General features: G+C 31.2%; 1 protein-coding gene across 1 annotated transcript; it reads left to right on the forward strand.

Annotated features, from left to right (window-relative positions):
- Positions 1–2,248: 2,248 nt before the first annotated feature.
- On the forward strand, positions 2,249–6,350 carry LOC132940419 (LIM homeobox transcription factor 1-alpha-like). The gene is given in 6 exon segments (XM_061008021.1): positions 2,249–2,321; positions 3,235–3,424; positions 4,147–4,183; positions 4,185–4,392; positions 5,802–5,938; positions 6,242–6,350. Coding segments are annotated over 6 exon segments (738 nt in total). The 3' UTR covers positions 6,335–6,350.
- Positions 6,351–21,393: the final 15,043 nt, after the last annotated feature.

Below are 21,393 nucleotides of genomic sequence, written 5' to 3' on the forward strand. Positions count from 1 at the left end.
GTAATCATACAGAATGCCATGTGGTAAGTTACTATTAAAGTCTATTAGGTACCTACCAAAGAAAGTTTTTTGGCAACACATGGATACATTTAAGACGAGCTAATACATTTTTAATACCCACCTAAAAGTAGTTGGTCATAGAGAAACAATGAATAATGGTTACCAGTAAAATGATTAAAACCTTATAATGAAAAGATAGCCTCAATTTGTCAATAAGTATATAAGGTAAATGTTCTGTTAAACATATTTTATGTCATACTGAAACTTCAAATGTGTATTGAGCAAAAAACATTAGTCATATAATTTAAATTAATTGTTATACACTTAGAATCAGTTTTAAATAATAATATATTATATTATTATCATGTACTTACCTATAGTACCTACCTACCTTATATTCAATTTGTGTTGAATGTCAACTTTTAACTATTATGGAATAGGTTAGGTATTTTATGTCATACTGAAACTTCAAATGTGTATTGAGCAAAAAACATTAGTTATATAATTTAAATTAATTGTTATACACTTAGAATCAGTTTTAAGTAATAATATATTATATTATTATCATGTACTTACCTATAGTACCTACCTACCTTATATTCAATTTGTGTTGAATGTCAACTTTTAACTATTATGGAATAGGTACCTACTAAAGACCTGCAAGGGCCGGGCCGGCCCAACCAGGTCCTTAAAAAGCCCGGCCCGTAGTTACGTTGGACCGGGCCGGGCCCTTGAAATAAAGTAAAGGGTTGGACCGGTCTTTTTATTCTTGGGTTTTTATTCCGGACCGGGCCTGGGCATTTTTTTTGTACAATTTTTCGGGCCGGGCCGGGCTGGACTTCAAACAATAAATCAGGGGTTGGACCGGGCTTTTTAAGTCTTGGAATGTTATTCCGGGACAGGCCGGGCTGGACTTCGAATAATAAATCAAGGGTTGGACCGGGCTTTTTAAGGATTTTTCTTTGACAATTAATAATCACAATTTAAAATAATAAATAATAATGACAAAACCGACGTTGGTACAGGTAGGTAGATACATGTAGAGTATACTCTATATGGATTATAGATATTAGATATTAGATACAACCACAATGAATATAATAATATATTGATTGGTGGGTATAATAAAGCTATTTATATACCATAATAATATTATATTTTTTTTCACAATATTTTTTGGACCAGGCCAGGCCCGGCTTGAGGATAAAATGTATTGACCGGACCGGGCTTTTTACGAGCTTAGCATTATTTTCGGACCGGGCCAGGGCTTTTTTTCAAAATATTTTTTGGACCGGGCCCGGCCGGGCCTGAGGATAAAATTGATGGACCGGATCGGGCCGAAAATGTACGGCCTTTGCAGGTCTTTAGTACCTACTGGCTACTATCGTATTTAAATATAAGAGTCGCTAATGAAAACTATGTACCTATTTATTTGTAAAATAGTACTTGGAGATACAACAGTTAATAAATAGAATACCAAAGGGTAATTTAAATAAGAAACCATACTATAATATTTGTTTCTGATGATGCTTCACGGATTTTTTTCTAATAAAAATAACAATATTGAATATCAGACAATTATTATATTTAACATAAAAGTAAAAGTAAAATTATTAATTAGTAAAAGTATCATACCTGCAGAAACTAATAATTGTGGTGACTTGTTATTTACAGCCTACAGGTTGTTGAGGCGATTCAATCATATTCAACGAAATACTTTTTTCGGTTGCTAAAAATACATTTAAATTAATAGTTAATAAAATGATAATATTTTATCTGCATACAAACCTAAAACTAAATCTTCATTATTAACTGATGGTTTTAATGGAGACCAACCATAGTGCAAAATAGTTTGACAAAATTACTACTATCACCATCGAGTATAGGATTTTTATTTTTTTGCTGAGTTTTTTTTTTGATGAGGTTCTTTATCTAGTTATGAAGAAATGAAAAACACATACATTAATGATCATAAAATATAATAATATATAATATATATACAGGGTGTCCCACAAAGTTCTGACAACTGAAATAACTTGTATTCTAATCAATATTCATCATTGTTACATAATGTAGCCCTAGTTATTGATTCATGGTATACGGTCTTATAACTAATCACGTTATCCATGAGAATGTGGTGAAACGGGCCCTTATCAACATTTTTCTCCCATCTTTTCACAATACCGTTCCACAGCGTGATTACTTGTATTTTATTCGTAACAATTATTTTATTTTATACTAGCTCTAAATGAAACTCGGGGACCCGTTGGATTGGATTGGATTGGAGATAAGGCTTGACGTTTCGGCGGGAATATTTAAAAGTTAGAGCGTCTAGTAAGCCACCAAAAACGTTGGAAATGGATAGGCTGGATACGATCTCCAGGATCTCCTGGCGTTTGACCGCTGCTTTTGGTTGTTAAAATTGTTCAAAAGTGTAGAGTCGATAGGTATACTCGATGTTCTAGCTATCAGTCATCAAATCAAATAGATAGGCGATCCGACTGCAAACCTAACCTGTGGTGGATTGGTAGCGTAGGTGACTGAAGAATGGAAAATATAGTTAGACCCCCGGACCCCCACGTGTTAGTTGTAAGTGAGTACCGATTTTGAAGAAACAGTCGAATTACAAATGTTGCACTTATATAGAAAATGATATTGGTAATCAGAGATGATTTTGTGATCAGAATTTCTGATTTGAAAGTCGAGCTTCAGTGTCTAGAAATCTCCCATGGCCCATGGAAATCGGCAATTCAATGATACTATCCCCCAGCGTATGTCTGGTGCTTTTTTGTATGTGTTAAAAAATGTAAATTCGAAAACCTGCATGTTAGAGTGTCTAGCAAGTCAAAATATTAAGTCAAGTCAAAATCGATTAACTTTCGAGTTAGCCACCTAGGAAGGCAATCCACCTGCAGTGGATTGCAGACCCAACGTCGAGCAGCTATAAGTGAAAACACTGTCACACAACATACGAAATAATTTACGAAAAATACAAGCTATATACAATATACATACAAACAAATATAATATGTATTTATATATAACAATAAACATTTTGAGAAATGTGTAATTGTAATTCCTAATAAAATAAATAACATATTATAAATACATAATATGAAGGCCCAAAACTACAAAAAATAATTAGTACCTATTATAATACGTACTAGGTAATACAGTCTACAGAACATTGCAAATAATAACAATTGAGTGGTAATAAATTGTTGTTGCCCGCAGACGGCGATCGTGGCGATGGCTCGGCAAATTGCGAGGGCTGCGGTATGAGGATCGTCGACAGGTTCTTACTGCGAGTGGGTACAAGCAACTGGCACGAGCAGTGCGTCAAATGTTCTGAGTGCGGCGTCCCACTGGCCAAGTCGTGCTACAACCGGCACAAAAGATTGTACTGCAAAAACGATTATGACAGGTAACTTAGAACCATCGGTCGTGATAAGTTATCATATTATGCACTATATTATGCTATACACTATTACACATTGATAATATATATCGTCTGCCGCGGCGTGTTGGTAGTAACTAGTATGTACTATTTTGATATATTTGGTAGGTATAATATTACATATTATTATGTTTTAACCTAACAGCGAATAGATTCCGACTTGTAATATACACACAACCACACAAGTGCGTGTGAGAGGGGCGTACCCATGAATTTTTCAAGGGTGGGGGGATCCAAATTTTTAAACATGTAAAAAGTATACAATCAGTGGTTGGCACCTTATGAATTTTAAATTCCGTCAATAAATGGTGGTGGAGGGGTCCAGACCAATCTTGCGTATAATTGTTAGCTTTAATATTAAAGCAAATTGCGAATATTATATCAAACATAATTGTTGGACAGATAATGATCTGTGCATTGGCGTGCCCAGGAAATTCCGATGGTGAGGGGAATTTATAAGTAATAAATAATAATACATTTGAATTAATTGTGGGGGTAGTACAAAGACATAAATAAGGGGATTCATGGATTAATGGGGGGGATTTAACCCCTAATCACTCCCTCCCCTGGGAACACCACATAATCTGTGTACCTACACTTATTTACGATCCGTTATTATTAGAGTACAGGTGTCAGACACTTTGTAAAGACTTAATGTGTGTGAGTAACGTGTTTATCGTCTGTTTCAGGCTATTCCGCGTCAAATGCGGTCGGTGTGGCGACAGGCGAGCCTTTGGGAGCCAGAGACCTCGTAATGCACGCTGGGCCCAATCACGTCTATCACGTGGGATGTTTCGTGTGCGTGGCTTGCATGAAACCGTTACAGAAAGGCCAGCAGTACGTGGTCAAAGCCGGTGGCGGACAACCATTCTGCCTATTCTGCTCCAAAAAGGAAATATTTCTCAAGCAACAGACTGTTGTAAATCCACAACCAGGTACCTATAATACCTACCTACCTATAATCATATAACTGGGGCTTAGTATGGCTCATTGGTTGGTCTCAATCACTAACGTGTTCTGAGGTGAAGCATTAGCGAGGTGGTATACTTAATAGTTAAATGAACAATTTATAATTTTTTAACTACAAAATAATTATTAAATTTTGTCAAAATTCGAACTTTAAATCCTTATAAAAAAAAATTGTGCAATGTCCTTTTAATGTTTTTCAACTGCTATTGTAAAAAAAAAATCAGGAGCCTGGCATTAATTTTTCAAGCTTTTTTACCCAACAGATAAAATGTTATTGATATTTATAGAAAAAAAAAACAAAAAAAATTTAAATTTGACAATGTCCAAAAGCAGCTCAAAAAAAGTCAAAATATTTTTAAAATTTTGTTGTGTATAGCAAATTAAAATATAAACATTTACAGTTATTCGTTTTTGAATAAAAATAAAATAACAAAACCACGACATGAGAAATCGAGTAAATATCCAATATTGTAAAAATATGAATTTCAAACGCTCGTAAAAATTTAATTTGACTTTTATTGTAGACTTTTTTTTTTTTTTGATAAAGGTAGATAAATTTATGGATAATCTTGTATTACATTTTCAAATCTTAGATTGAAAAAGAAAATTTTTTATGAATTCTCAACTCAAAATAATTTGCTAATTTTCGTGATTTTTCAATATTTAGTCAATTTTTGAACTTTAAATGCTTATAAAAAAAAAACTGTGACTAAGGATTTTTAATATTTTTGTTTGATGTCATTGTAACAATATAGTAAGAGCCTTGTATTTTTTACCCAACAAATAAAGTTTTATTGACATCCTTAGAAAAAAAGACTAATACAATTAGAAACTGAAAATGTTCCTAATTAGTTCAAAACAAATCAAAATATTTTGAAAATTTTATCGTGTATAGAAAATTCTAATATAAAGGACCAGTGAAAATGTCATGTGTATACGTTCATTTGTTTTAGAGTTACACCAAAAACCAAAATCGATTTTGTGGAAAACCGATTTTCCGTTGTTTTTCCGGCGCTTTTGAAAACTATTGGACATTTTAAATTTTGACCTACCCAATGCACCAACGATATTGACTTTCTCATCGAACAAGATACTGAAGTTTAAAATCATCCAATCATTATTTCGACCACCCATCGTGTACACAGACACAAAAATAAAAAATAAAATAAAAAAAAACACACATCATTGTAAAATCAATACATTCATCGTTCCACTCAGATTCTAAAAGTCATTGATAGGGACAAACCAAAGGGGGTTTGGGGGTTTTATCCTCAGTCACCCACGCATTAGTGCATTACATATTTAATTATACATTTATACAAAGTATAGATAATAATATATAAAATATTTGAAAGTTCATCGTTGCTTTTGTAAGATAGTCTTACTTTAGACGAGAACTGTAGACCTCCTGACGGCCGCCGTAGACTGAAAAGACACAGAACCATATTCACTTCAGTACAAGAACAGCAGTTAAAAGCTTCATTTGAATTCTGTTCAAAACCTGGTAAAAAGGTAAGTTTGTTTATAATGTTGAGTATAATATTGAGATAATTAGAAAGACGCATATTATGATAATATACGATATATTATATTATGGCATTATGCATGTTATACAAGTCACAACCTATAATTTTTGATTATTTCATTACTAGATGGTAACAGCTGTCTTAAATACAGTTTAAGTCAAAATGTTATAATATATGTTTACTTATTCTGCTTAACACTGTATATATATTAGAATATAACAATGAGTTGAAAAAAAATTATTCATTTATAATATACAGTGATATTATATTTTATGTAATGTATGTTTAGGTGCACAGAGCGTTGGCTAAAGAAACGGGATTAAGTGTGCATGTATTGCAAGTTTGGTTTAAAAATCAGAGACAAAAAATGAAGAAAATCTAAAGAAAGAGTAAACAGGACGATAAAAATACGAAAAATACGAACAATATCATTTATTTTAATTGTGTTGGTGATAATTCTTTAAAATATCTACTATCGTATAAAATGGTTTATCATTGTATTCAAATATAACACATCCATTACAACTACAGCAGATCAGTACTAACTTGTCCACCTTTTGAAGTCAAACTTAACTCTTGTTTTTTTAATGAAAGATTATATCTCGACATCTTCATAATGTTCAATCACAAAATTATATTTCCTACTTCAGTTACCATAAACCAATAATAACTGTTCTATAATTATATGTGTTTTTTTTTTATTGCATTGTCTTTTCTCAATCTCTCCCTAATTCACTTAAAATTATCACTGACAAAATTACTAATTAAAGAAGTTTTACATTTACTTCCCGTTCCCCAGAATTTAATGGTGGGCTCACAAGCTCTCGTCATTTTTTTTTTAATTTCTACTAACGACACCTTTTGAAGACCATTATATTCCATTTTAAAGTTTTTTGACATACCAAACAATTTTGTATCAACAATAGCTAAAAAAATTAATAAAAGTCAACATTTTCTTATGCCTATATATATATATAACTCAAAAAGAATCGCAATATTTCGAAAATTTAATGGTTGCATAAAAATTTCTAGTATAAACAATTCTGTGAAAATGTGGTGCATTAAATTTTTCTTAAATTGGTTTTGGGTAAAATATAGCATAACAATTACTACAAAATATACTTATTAAAAAAAAAAAAATCGTTGGTCTTGACAACGTTGGTTGGAACAGCTAGTCTCTATCTCTAATCTCTATCTCAATCTCTATCTCTATCTCTTCTCTATCTCCAATATATAAAGCATCCTTTGGTGCTTTTTTGTACTAGACTTAAGAGACGGCCAATGAAAAATTATGAGGGCGCGTGATTTTCGACTAGGTATAATTTTTGAACTAGCGTAAGAGAAGTACCAATAAAAAAATTCCGTCCATTTTTCTCAAAATTTCTTTAAAATTCGAGTCTCACCACCCTCGCGGGCCTCAGGCGGCCCCGTTCGGACCCCACTAAATGTATAGGCCACGCACAGAGGGCACAGAGAGCACAGAGAGCACAGAGAGCGCGACGTCGCCGTCGTCACGATTTTAACGAAAATTTTCACCTCAAGTCGCCTCTAACCCCTTTTTAACACGTCTCAGTGCCCCGTTTGCCCCTCATTCGCATTCCCGGTAAATTTATAGGGCACGTGCGGCTGTACTTCCTTCGGAACGAGTCCCGGGACGGAGCGGCGTCGCGGAAAGCAGACGGCGAAAAAATCCACCGTCGCGTCGTTATTACTATATTCAAGCATGAATACATGCGTCGGAGGGTTCGATTTTTTTCGCGAATCTCGCGTATTCGACGTCCGAGGTTGGCCGAGCGCATCTCGTCCGCTTACCGAAGCGGTCGGATCGCCCGCTCAAACGCCCTTGGCGGACGTCGAAATACCGTTCGGAATTTGCCGGGACGCCGAAACGGTTTAAGAGTCATAGATTTGTCTTTTATAGGTAGGTAGGTAGGTTTAGGTGGCGGCCGCCAGAAAAACACAGCCGCCAGAATTTTTTTTGCGTTTTTTTTTTTTTAATTGTTGTTTATCTTTTGCTACCTATCACTTTTACCCTATCATATTTAATGAAAATTTAACGATTTTTTCAAAATTCATGTTTTACCGCCTCTATGGACTTTGTTCGGCTCCGCTGGGACCTTATTCGCGTTCCCTGCTAAATTTATAGGCCACCCGCGGCCGTACTTCGTTCGCGTCGAGTGCCGCGGCGGAGATTGGAGAGCGGATAGCGTCGTTATTACTACTTATATAATGCAGGTTAGGTTAGGTTAGGTCAGGTTAGGCTATATAATGCATTGTATATTATACAGGCATAAATATATGCGTCGAAAATTTTGATTTTTTATTGATATATTTACATGTTTTTTTTTATTTAATAATCTGCGTTATTATATTATATTTTACTGCCTTTTGTCCTTTTTCCCACTCGGTCACGCCGCACCGCGCCGTTGTTTATATTGGTATTTATATATTTGATTTGGCATAAAAATTGTGTAAATAAACACGATATAGCCACAGAAGGTACTGTATACTATAATAAACATGGCTTATATTTAAACCATGATAATAAATCTATATATATAAAAATAAGTGTACATTTTGAATAAATCTTATAGCTCAAGATCCACCGAACCGATTTCGATAAAAATTTCAGGGCATATTAAGATTGATATGTAGATGGTTTCTGTGAAGTTTGTACGCTGTGCGATATGTGGTTCCGGAGTTATGGCCTCTTAAGTTAGTACGATGTTTCGCGCGCGCGGTTTCAGCGTACGACGTGCGTGCGTGTGTTTCCATGCGATAACGCGAATAGGTTAGGTTATTATTATTATCTATTAATAATCTGTTATTTATCGACGTCATACGCGGAATGCGTACAATACTAATAATATGTGATAATCGAGATAATAATATAATTTGTATCGCTATTTTTGTTCGCTTCAATTTCCGAACCGATTTCGATGAAAATTTCAGGATATATTAAGATTGATATGTAGATGGTTTCTGTGAAGTTTTTACGCTGTGGGATAAGTGGTTCCGGAGTTATGGCTATCATTTTATATATTAGTATAGATAAAAATGAATGTTTGTATGTAGATTAGACCTCTGGGGAAAAGATAGGCTAATTATAAAAAGTGTTAAATTTGTTTTTTTTTTTATTCATCGGATTTCAGTACGGTTGCGTTAGGCTTTTGCATTAATTGATTATATAAATCCTCCGTAGGTGGAATTAAGTAAAAACGACAAACTTAGTACTACAATTTTGATACTTTAGAGTTAAATCGTACACTTACGTACAAACAGCACGCCGGGGTCCGCGATCTACCGCAGGTAGATTGCCTACCTGATAATGTACTGCCGCGAATCAGAACTTTTATCCCGGGCAACAGAAAAGTTAAGATAAATTTTGAACACCATACACCATACGCCGAATATTAAATAACGAATTGAAGAATGTTTGAGTAATATAGAATTGGTACATTTAACGGGCAACGAAGTGCCAGCGGGATCAGCTAGTAAATATATAAATATTAAGAGTTGATACTTGATACGGTTATTAGGTTGGGATTAGTTTAATTATATTATAATAATATCCTAGCTCGAGTCAACGATGGATGTTACAGAAACGTTTATCGACAACATTCGAATACTTCAACGCAGAGTGCATTACAATATGTATATTATTAATTATTATTAATCGATTGATATGACTATACTATAGGTAGGTTTAATCATGAGCATAAATAAAATTAATAAATAGATAAATTATAAATAACAATAATTAATTGATATACACAGTTATTGCTTTTATTATCTACATTTATTGAGCAACGCACCTAAATCGTTTGACATGGGCTCGATTATGTGGTTAAATATTAAATATATAATATACTATGTAGTAAGTACTTGATAAATTACAGTTTTTAGGTGAGTCAGATTTGGTAAATTTCATAAATTTAGTGTGGCAATACTGCTACAGATTCTAAATAATACATCGAATATAATAATTTTATGTTTAATTTATTTTAGCTACATAAATGATTATAGGTACGCTCATAGCTACTAATAGCATAATAAATAATAACTTCTTAAAACTATTCTTAAATCATACTATTATATTATTATCTTCGTTTTTTTCCCTAGTCTCAATTCTTGTAATAATAATTCAAATAATTAGTATTCTACATTTCTATTTCCTACCTTCTTATATATAACATAAAATATCGTTGGTTGGTTATGAGTTTATGACTTATGACTTATGAGTAATGACGGTACTCTCTAGTCGATAGTCCCGGTTTCCCTCATCGTATAATGTACTAGGAAATCTAAAAATAGCTTGATTGCTATAACAACACGAATATTATATTAAGTATACGGGTACAAAGGTGTAGTACAATTTTTTTTTTAGAAAACCGGTATTCAATCGGTTACCGGTAACCGACATTTTTTGGAAGCGGTTATCACTTAACGGTAACCTGTAATTTTGAATCTAGTACCGGTAATTGGTTACAGCGAACAACAAAACCGGTATAAAACCGGTAACCGGTATCCAAAAAATTTAACCGATTAAATTAATAATGGTTTTGATCGGTCATCGAGGAAATCAAATTTGGTAATTATACATTTTATGGAGGATACAAATACTGCTGCAGATACTATATAATACAATATTAATAGACTTATAGATCTTTATATATTTCAGTAAAGTCTGGTAGTTAAATTGTATAATGATATGCCTATACTGTTTGATGTTACTTATGTAGGTAGGTTTAGTTATGAGTATTTAATAAATATAGTATTAAAATAAATAATTGATGAATAATAATAATTAATTAATAATTAAATATTAAAATTAATTTTTTATTTACGGTTTAAGTGTTATAGATTTGACTCCAATAGGTAGGTAGGTAGAATTAGGCGGCGGTGCAGATGTCCGCCGGTGGTGGTTTCGACGCCGGCCGGAGTCGTCAAATTTGCGGCGGCCGTGTTAAACTTAATAATTTTTTTTCGTTATTTACCTTTTGCTATTACTTCCGCCTTATCACCTCTGACGAAAATTTTCGAATTTCTTTCAAAAATTTGAGTCTTACCGCCCTCGCGGGCCTCGGGCAGCCCCGTTCGGACCTTATTCGCGTTTCCCACTAAATGTATAGGCAGCACTCCGTTCGCACCGGGTATCACCGCGGAGAAGTCGAGCGCGGAGAGCGCGGCGTTGTCACGATTTTAACGATTTTTCGAAAATTTTTGACTCAAGTCACCTCTAACCCCTTTTTAACACGTCTCAGTGCACCGTTTGCACCTTATTCGCGTTCCCCGCTAAATAATTTATAGGCCACGCGTGGCCGTACTTCCTTCGGGACGAGTCCCGGGGCTGAGCGGCGTCGCGGAAAGCAGACTGAAAATGTTTTGAGAAAAATGTTTCTTAATGAATTGGAGAACAGGTTTCAGCCACATGCTATATCTATACTATTTCTGGGTATGTAAGAACTAATAAATTCAACAGCAATAATTTTTTAATTTTTTAATCACCATTTATTTTTTAATGATCCGGAGAAATATATTTTTAAAATTTGTTTTGATTACTAACTTTGTACATTTCGGTTCACTTAGTAAGTTTATATGATTATTTTTATAGAGATTCATTTATAATAATTATTAATAATAATATTCTTAATTTTTGTCTTGCTGGATGAATTTCATAAAAATCATTATTTACCTAATATGTGGATCTTATTCTAAATTACTGTTTAAATAGTTCTAGGTGATATATTGATGATAATGTATCAAGGGAGACGAAAAACCGCTGAAAAAACAAAATGTAACTGAACCTCAAGTTATTATTACCTACAACAATCACTTTTAAACTCTTATAATGCAAAACACGGAAGTTGTGTAGTGTTGCAATATTATTATAATGCATTATTGGTAGGTTATGTTAAACAACAGTATCTCAACTTTTAACTATGTTTTTATAAAAGTTATTTTATATTTTAGTCTACTTTCTGGGCAAGAACAACACAGGGAATCAATGAACACATTTTCAAAAGAAATATATACAACAATTGCTATTTGTAACTGACAACTTGAAGTAATTCTTATTAAAATTCTGATTGGTATTAATCAATTTTGAACCAGTCATTAAATAAACCTATTGTGTCTGAATCATATACAGTTTAAATTAGTAAGTATAGACATTATAATAATTAATAGTGTATTAATTTTATTTATTTTCAGTTATAAGCATTTATATAATTGTTTCCACACAACAATATGGCTTTTGAAAATGTATTTCAAAATAAACTCAGCTAATTGTGCGTCATGAATTTGAGCAGTAGGTTTCATTTACAGAAATTGTATGTGCTAGTTTAAAATCATTTGATTTATTTTATTTAATTAGTATTGTATTGGCATTGGCTAAAATGAACATTTAAAAGGCTACTGGTTTACCATTCAAAATACTCCACATTCAGGAAAATTCAAAGGAGTAATTAGAATTTTTTTTTCAAATACAACTGTGGCTCGAGGTAAGTAATAAATTATTAAATGGATATCAATAGGTCTTATTCATTAATGAGTTCTGTACCCATAAAATATAATATTCAAAATTCTTATTGCTATTTGCATTCTTTGGTGGTACTACTCTTTTAACTATTTTTGCCCATTAACCATTAGTTTATTAACAATTTTGTACATTGCATTTTGACACAACAGTGATATCTTTTAACATAATATCATGATGCTATGCTATCTAGCCTACAGGAGGTGGTTCAAAAAGTTCTGAAATAGTATTTAAAATCTCAAATCTTACAGTAAGCTTATCACATACATTATTGTTTAAAATAAATAATTACATGTTAATAACAATATGTTTTCATAGTTCTTTTTTAAAAATATTTTCATGAATATTCTAAATTAAACATGTGGACCTCATAGTCTTTCTTAATTACCAGACATTTGTCATTATCGATTATTTATCTTATGTATTTTTATAACCTAGGTACTTATGTTCTGAACTTCTTAATAATTAAGGTCTAGTAATACTTATGGGAAAAAAAATAACTTTCGTTATTTCATTTTCATTTAATTTAATTGGAATACGACTCAATTAAATCATTGATTACTTCATTATGGAATACCTAATAACTTATAACCGCAGGGGGAAAACTTTAACTTTAGCTGTTAATGGACCTATGGTAACAAAATGGATCATTTTAAGTACTGATTCGGATTATCTATGTAACAAATTTTCACGAATTATTATTCTAATCACATTTTAATTTCAGAAATTTAACTTCATCAACATTTTGTTTAGGAGAGGTCAACAACCATGAAGACCATATTGATTGTACCTTTTGTATTGGATTGATCGTTGTCTAGTGAGTATATTTGTTAACATTAAATATAAATTAAACAAATCAAAACACTAAATGCTGTCCCACTTTTAAATATCAGACTGCGGACTGTCAGTTATGCATAAATTTAATTAAAAGCATAACTGGTGTGGTTACAAATTGTGTTTTTAAATAATGTCTGGTATTTTACATACCTATGTAAATGAGTGTTGGGATTAACATACAAATTACTGTAACAAGACTAGCTTGAATCAGCTAAATGTGATGTCCGTTGCCTCGTGGCTGGTGGCTCGTTCTATGCTCAGCAGTAGCCAGTAGGGTTTCAGTACTCAGTATACTTTGGTGTTCTACGAAACAGCTCTAGTAAGTATCGTTCTCATAACTAACCATTACGTCCATTAATTAGTTTTTCTTCAGCAGGGTGGTCAAATTAGTAATTACCAGACGTTGTTGTGTTGTGATCAACTAGGTACGTTCTTTTGTTGCCTTTGTTTGTGACTGTAGCAGGAAAATAGTTCGTCATAAATGTAAGTATTTATCGACAAATTGTTTCATTAAAGTATGGCATAACTCGCTTCGAAATTAAAATAAAATAAAATCAGATGGTGTAACAATATTTTTTAAAGATTAATTCGACATAACTTATATTACCATAAATGTAATACCTAGGTAGTTGTAATTCTCTAAAAACACATTTTTATTATATATCAAATTTAAATAAAATATTAAGGGCCGTTATTACAGTGTCCAGTAAAATGTCGGTTAACGCTAACCGACTTATAACAGATTTTAATGCTGGCAGAATTTGGCCAGTTAAGTGTTGGCTCTAAGAGTGTATAGATCTCCTAGTTTAATAAGTCCAGTGTTGGGAATAGATAACTAAAATATTATCTAGATAATATAATAGAGTATTAAATTTGCATCTAGATAATTATCTTGATAAGTCCCAACACTGTTAATAACTAATGATTTAATACAGGAATCGGCAACCATTTTGATGTCAAGGGCCACAAAATTACAAAAAAAAATTCACGTGTCATACACCTTATTTTATTTACATTTTACAAATTAAATTTTAAACAAAGGATTTAATCTAATTTATTTAAGTTTCATCGCTGTTTCTTGTTTGGTATATTAATATTTAATTGAATTGGTTTATATTTATATTTACGCGGCGCGTATTATATATGATTACGTATACACTATGACATTACTTAAATAGGTAAATAGTCACAGCTCGCTACAATTTTATAAATTTTTAACTACCAAATAATTTGCAAATTTTTACGTATTTTGTCAATATTTGAACTTTAAATGCTTATAAAAAAATATTTTGCCTATGTATTTTTAATATTTTTCAACTGCTATTGTGACAATATATCAGGAGCTTTGCATTAAATTTTCACGCTTTTCTACCAAACAATTAAAATTTTATTGATATTTATAGAAAAAAAAATTTAAAAAATTGAGAACTGACAATGTCCGTAAACAGCTCAAAAAGAGTCAAATTATTTTCAAAATGTTATCGTGTATAGAAAATGCTAATATAAACATTCACAGAAATTTTCAAGAATCTACAGTCATACGTTTTTTAATTACAACAAAATAAGAAAATCGTTACACGAGAAATCGAGTGAATATCAAATGTTGTAAAAATATGAATTTCAAACGCTCATAAAAATTTAATTTGACTTTCTTGTTGACATTTTTTTTTTGATAAAAGTAGATAAACTTATGGATAATCTTGTATTACATTTTCAAATCTTAGATTGAAAAAGAAAATTTTTATGAATTCTCAACTCAAAATAATTTGCTAATTTTCATGATTTTTTCGTATTTTGTCAATATTTGAACTTTAAATGCTTATAAATTAAAACTGTGAGTAAGGATTTTTTATTATTTTTCAAATGTCTTTGTAACAATATAGTAGGAGCCTTGTATTACATTTTCAAGATTTTTTACCCAACAAATAAAATTTTATTGATATTTGTAGAAAAAAAATCTAAAAAAAATCGAAACTGAATATGTCCGTAAACAGCTCAAAATATTTGGAAAATGTTATGGTGTATAGAAAATGCTAATATAAACATTCAGTCAAAATGTCATGTACCTACGGTCATTTGTTTTAGAGTTACACCAAAAACCAAAATCGATTTTCTCAAAAACAGATTTTGCGTAAAAATTCCCGTTTTTCCTTATTTTTTTTTTTGTTTTTCATGTCGCTTTTGAAAATTACTGGGAAATTTTTACATTTGACCCCCCAATGTACCAACTAGATTCACTTTCCTATCATAAAAGTTACTGTTGAAGAAAATCCAAGCACTTTTACTGTCCTAAAAGGTGATGAACTAATGACAGACACATAAAAAAATATTTCTAAAAATGTCAATGTAATTTTATTTGTTGGGTGAAAAAATGCGAAAATGTTATACAAGGTTCCTGATATTCCTAAAAGGTGATGACAGACACAAAAAAAAATAAATAAAAAAAAAAAAAACACACATCATTGTAAAATCAATACATTTTGAGCAAGTTAGTTTAGTACTTAAACTTTTAAGTATAACATTTCCAAACAGTCTTGGGTAATATTGAAATAAACTATTAAACTAATAAGTAATAACCAATATTGTAGATCTTTCACAAGCAACATGAGTAACGGGGAGGGTGTATTGATATGCTATAGTAAATGTAAAGTAAGCATTTGCTAATAAATTATATTTAATAAAAATATTGCACAGTTTTTACAAGATTTGTTATAAGGTTTCACAAGTCAATGGTACTTGTTAAATACACAACATAATGTTACACAGTTACACATACCTAATGTTTAGAGTCCAGTAAACAATAAGACAGATCTACAAAAATTAAAACAAAACAGTGTAGAATAACTTAATGAGTAGGTACCAAGTCAATTGTGTTATGTAGTATAAATAAGTTATATTTCTGTCACAATTTTAGGTGAGAAATTTAGCTACAAAGCTGTCAACTTTCAGCTGATATTCTATCCAAAAAAAATGTTAAGTTGTACCCATTGCAAACATTTTGAGAGAAATATGTTTCTTAATGATTTAAAGAACAGGTTACAGCCACACGCTATCTACACTATCTACACACTACTTACACTATTCCTAGGTATGCAAGAACTAATATAACATTCAACAGCAATAACTTTTTTACCACCTTTTATTTCTTTTTATATTTAGATAGAAAAGATGAAAAAATAATTGCGATGTGAGTGAGTCTTCAGAGCTGTTGACTAGTGACAAGGTTGAAATCTTTACCAATTTAACTAAAACAGTGTCTTGTGGCTCAAATACTCCACTTATAAATTACTGATGATCCTGGTAAATATATTTTATGTTTATTTTTAAAATTTCTTTTTATTGCCAACTTTATACATTTTGGTTGTTCAAAATCATGCACTACTGAAACGTATAGTAATAAAGAAATATTTGCTTTTCAATTACCTGGTAAGTTAATATGAAATACATTTATAAACATTTTTTAATATAATATCGAGGAATACATGATACTGAGGTAGTAAATATCTAGATTTTTCACTATGATGATAGACTACATGAGACTACCTATATTTTTTCTCCTGAGACATCATCATCATAGTGAAAAATCTAGATACTTAGATTCTGTTATGGGTTTCCTAAGTCCTAGTAAGATTTAATCATACAATTTTAATAAACTGTAAATATATAATTGTGTGTATACTTACTAAAGTTATTTAAATACGATTTAGGTTCTTCAAAAGGTAATCAAACTATTAAAGTTTGGTCTGAAGTAACACCCAGAAAAGTTTTGTCACGGCATCAATTGAAAAATGAGAAAAAAGCTTGTCTTAAAGCTAGAAAAAACTTTCTGGGTCTGAACAACACGGGGAACCAATGAATACTTATTCAAAATAAATACATATAACTGCTATTTGTAACCCACAACTTGAAGTAATTCTTATCAAACTTCTGATTGGTATTCTGGGTGTTCATCAACAGGAACCAGTCGTTAAATAAACCTATTATGCCTGAAGTATGTATAGCTTAAATTAGTAAGTATAGATATTATAATAATTAATATTTTAATAATTTTATTTATTTCCAGTTACGAGCATTTATATATTTGTTTCCACACAACAATATGGCTTTGGAAAATTTATTTGAAAATAAACTCACAGCTTACTGTATGCCATTAATTTTAGCAGTAGGTATCCTTTACAGGAATTGTATATGCTAGTTTAAAATAATTTGATTTATTTTATTTAATTAGTGTTGTATTGACAATTACTGTATTAATATGGTATGGAGTAAAACGTAATGAACTAACAACTTGAGATCAAAAGGTGCAATGAGGATATCAGTTCTGACTTCTATATTGAATGGATTGTTAGATTAACATCAATTTTTTTTTATAGTAAGTAATTCTTCTTATACATTAAACATTAATTAAATAAGTAAAACACTAAATGCCGTGCCACTTGAAATATTAGACTGCGGACTGTCAGTTATGTAGATGTATGAAATACATGACTGGTGTGGTTACAAATTGTGTCTTAAAAGTTAAAACTATGTGTAGTTATTCAAATACCTTAAAAAAACCTTTTAACAAAAAGTAATTTAAACATAATTAAGTCACTTTTTGGTGGTAATTAACTACTTTAAAAGTGGCGGCTCGTGGGTGCTGGTGGTTGGGGTGCGACTTTAAATATAATAGCGGTAGCCATAGGTATAACAAATTATTTAAATATACGAAAATATACATCTTACCATGACAAAATAGATCTATTTTGTTATGCATCTTACTTTTTATATAGTCGCAGGTCGCAGAAGAAAATGGAAATTAAAATAATAATAATGGCGATTAGCAACCGACAACGCTGTTAATCTTAAAAATAAATTACCTAATATAATAATATATAAATATTTTATTGTATGGACGACGCTGGCGGTCGTCCAAACCCGTATATCATCGTAGCAACAATAAACGTCTCCTCACACACACGATTGCGCGCATCGCTTATAAGTTATTATCATATACCTATAAACTAATGAACAGCGCATTCCACTCCACCCTGCCATCAATGCACGGGAATCATATAAGAGAAAGAAAGAAGAAAGAACGAAGAGAGAAAAGAGAGAAAGAACATAAAGGGGGTAATCATAGAGGTATGAAACTAATACTGTATTTCCCCCACGTTCTCTCTTCTCTTTTACTCTATATTGTACCCCTGACCTCTCTCTCTAAGCGCTGTCCATTAGTTAATAGGTCTATGGTTGGACGCTGCCGGTCATCCATTATCCGTATATAAGAACGCAGCTTAGTGTACACATAGCGTACATAGCGTATTCAGAATATTGTTCGGACGACGCTACCGGTCGTCCAAACACTGCTCGTGTACATGCTGTGGTATCACCCGTATTAGGTACGGCCCCACTGAACGCGATTTGCGATGCAAGCGATTATGCGAGCGATATTTTCCAGCGATTTTTACGATTTTGGTGGGGCCAGTCCCGCGTTTTTATTGTTTTGTGGCGAATGGTTTTAATCGCCAAGATGACTTCGTTCAATTCAAACCGCGTGCGTAAAATACTTTTATCCGAAAGTTCTGCTTCAATAGAAGCAAAAGTTGAAATGTTTAAAGAACGTTTATGGGTACATGAATTAAATACAAATAGAGAAAAAGAAGGTGAATATCATACTCTTTTTTCTAAACTAAAAAAGCATCCAGACAAGTTTTTTGAGTACTGCCGTATGGATGAAGAAACTTTCAACATAGTACTTGATGCTATTAAAGATACTATACAAAAATCAGAAACAAATTTCCGAAAGCCTATATCATCAGAAGAGAGGCTTTTAGTTACTCTGAGGTAAGTAAATATCAAATTAAAACCTACATTTTTTTTACTTATAATTCTAAATAATTAAAACAAGTATCAAAACATGTTCAAAACCAACTTGGTCATATATTAAAATAATAAGTAAATTAATATTAAATGGAGGCCACATAAAAAAAAAATATAAACATAATTAAATTATGACAGTTGATTACAAATGTAATAACAATATACCTAATAGGTATCAAATATGTAATAGTAGGTATAATAAATGAAAAAAAAAAATTAATTAACTTCAATAAAATTGACTTTAAAAAGTTATAATCATATTAAATTAAATATTATGTGTAGCGTCTTGCAATAACAAAAACTTAAATAATTTTAAATAATCAAAATTAAAAAAAAATTTTCAAAAACAATTAATTAGCGTCTTGCTATAAAATTACTTAAATTATTTTAAATAATCAACATTAAAAAAAACTTTAAGAAAAATTAGTTTCGAAAGTTTGTGTTCCCTCGTTATTTATATGCCATTGGGCACTATATGGAAAACTGCTGACCACGGTTGTTTGATTTGTCGTTGGTGTTGATTGTAATAAATTTAAAGTTTCTTGAAGTAAAATCTCTTGAAATTTAATTTTTGTCCTCATTTTCTGTGTTTTAGACAATACGCGGTAAACCAACTATACGCAACTATACCCTCGTATTCTCTAGTTAATGACACTCTCTAAAGTTAATTAGAATGGCACTATTAACTCGTTGAGGTACGATGGTATGCGCTTGTCAATTCTTAGTTCGTTCCTATCTAGTTGGAATGACTCAAAGATTACATATACATTGGCACTATTCAGTTTAATAAAACTTCATTGACACACAGTACGTATATCGCGGCGCTGTTCCTATAAAAGGTAAGAACGTAAGAATGACTAAAATAATGTTTAACTCGGGTTTTCAGGTCGGAAACACTTTTATTGTATTAAAACAAACATAAATAAAACACTTAGCAAATTCAGATCGCCTACGATCACTCAGCGCGCACGGCGGTGTTATATAGAAAATATTATTGTTGCCTCAGCACATATTGCTTCGCTGGCCTGACCTATGTCAATAATTAACAATTTAAAATATTCCCACCTATATTACATATATATTAAATAATATTATTTTGACGACTGTCTGCAATATACGACAATGCGTACGGCGTACCCATATACTCCTGGTATCTGAGAGAAATAACCAGAGAAACAAATTAAATGTTCTCACACGATAAATGTAATAGACAAATGTAGAGTAGGTAGTAACTAGTGGGCAATTTATGGAGATGTGGACTTTACGTAAAAACATTTTTTGGTAATTTACCAAATTTACGGCAAAATTGGTAAATTTTTATTAAAATTCAATTTATATAGTGTACCTGTTGAATTTTTTCACAATATGTAAAGAAGGCAAGATAAATATAAAATAAAGTATTAGTATTTAAACCCTTTATTAAAAATAACGATTAGTAATTATTAATTACAGTAAAATATAAAATAAAAATAAATCGTAGTAGCCACATACACCATATCACAATAATTCGTATCACGTAACTGTCATTATCATTTTATAAAAATCCTGATTTGTATTATAATCCTAACATCTTAATAAAAAATACAATAACATACAAATAAAGTGGTCACTCAACTGTTTGAGCGGTAAAAAAATGTAAATTGTAAATTTTTTTTGTAAATTTACTTTACCGGTAAAATTTTACATGGTAAATTTAAGAGACTCATATCACTAGTAATTTATAACTATTTTACTATTTAAAAATTTGCAATATTTTTTAAAAATGTAAAATTAAAAATATTATACAATTAATTTTCTTCATTTAATTAATTTTAGTAGGGGGTGGGGTCGTCTCGTCATCCAAACCACGAGCCGCCACTGACTAACTATTTTTGCATATTTAATATGAATAAATTTATATAAATGTCAGTTTATTCACAATTTCGTACCTAATTGCATTTTGACACAACCGTGATATTTTGTAATAAAATATCATAATATCTGTTCTCTGGGAATATTTTCATAGCCTGCAGGAGATAATTTAAAAACTTCCGAAATAGTATCTAAACTCTTAAGTCTTACAGTAACCTTAAAATATACATTATTGTTTAAAATAAATTATAACATGTTAATAAAAGTATGTTTTCATAGTTGTTATTTAAATAATTCCTAATTTCTTAAGTGTTTTTATTTCACACATTTACACATACTAGACATTTGTTAAC

Source organism: Metopolophium dirhodum, chromosome 1, assembly GCF_019925205.1.
Source record: "Metopolophium dirhodum isolate CAU chromosome 1, ASM1992520v1, whole genome shotgun sequence".
Classification (NCBI taxonomy): Eukaryota; Metazoa; Arthropoda; class Insecta; order Hemiptera; family Aphididae; genus Metopolophium; species Metopolophium dirhodum.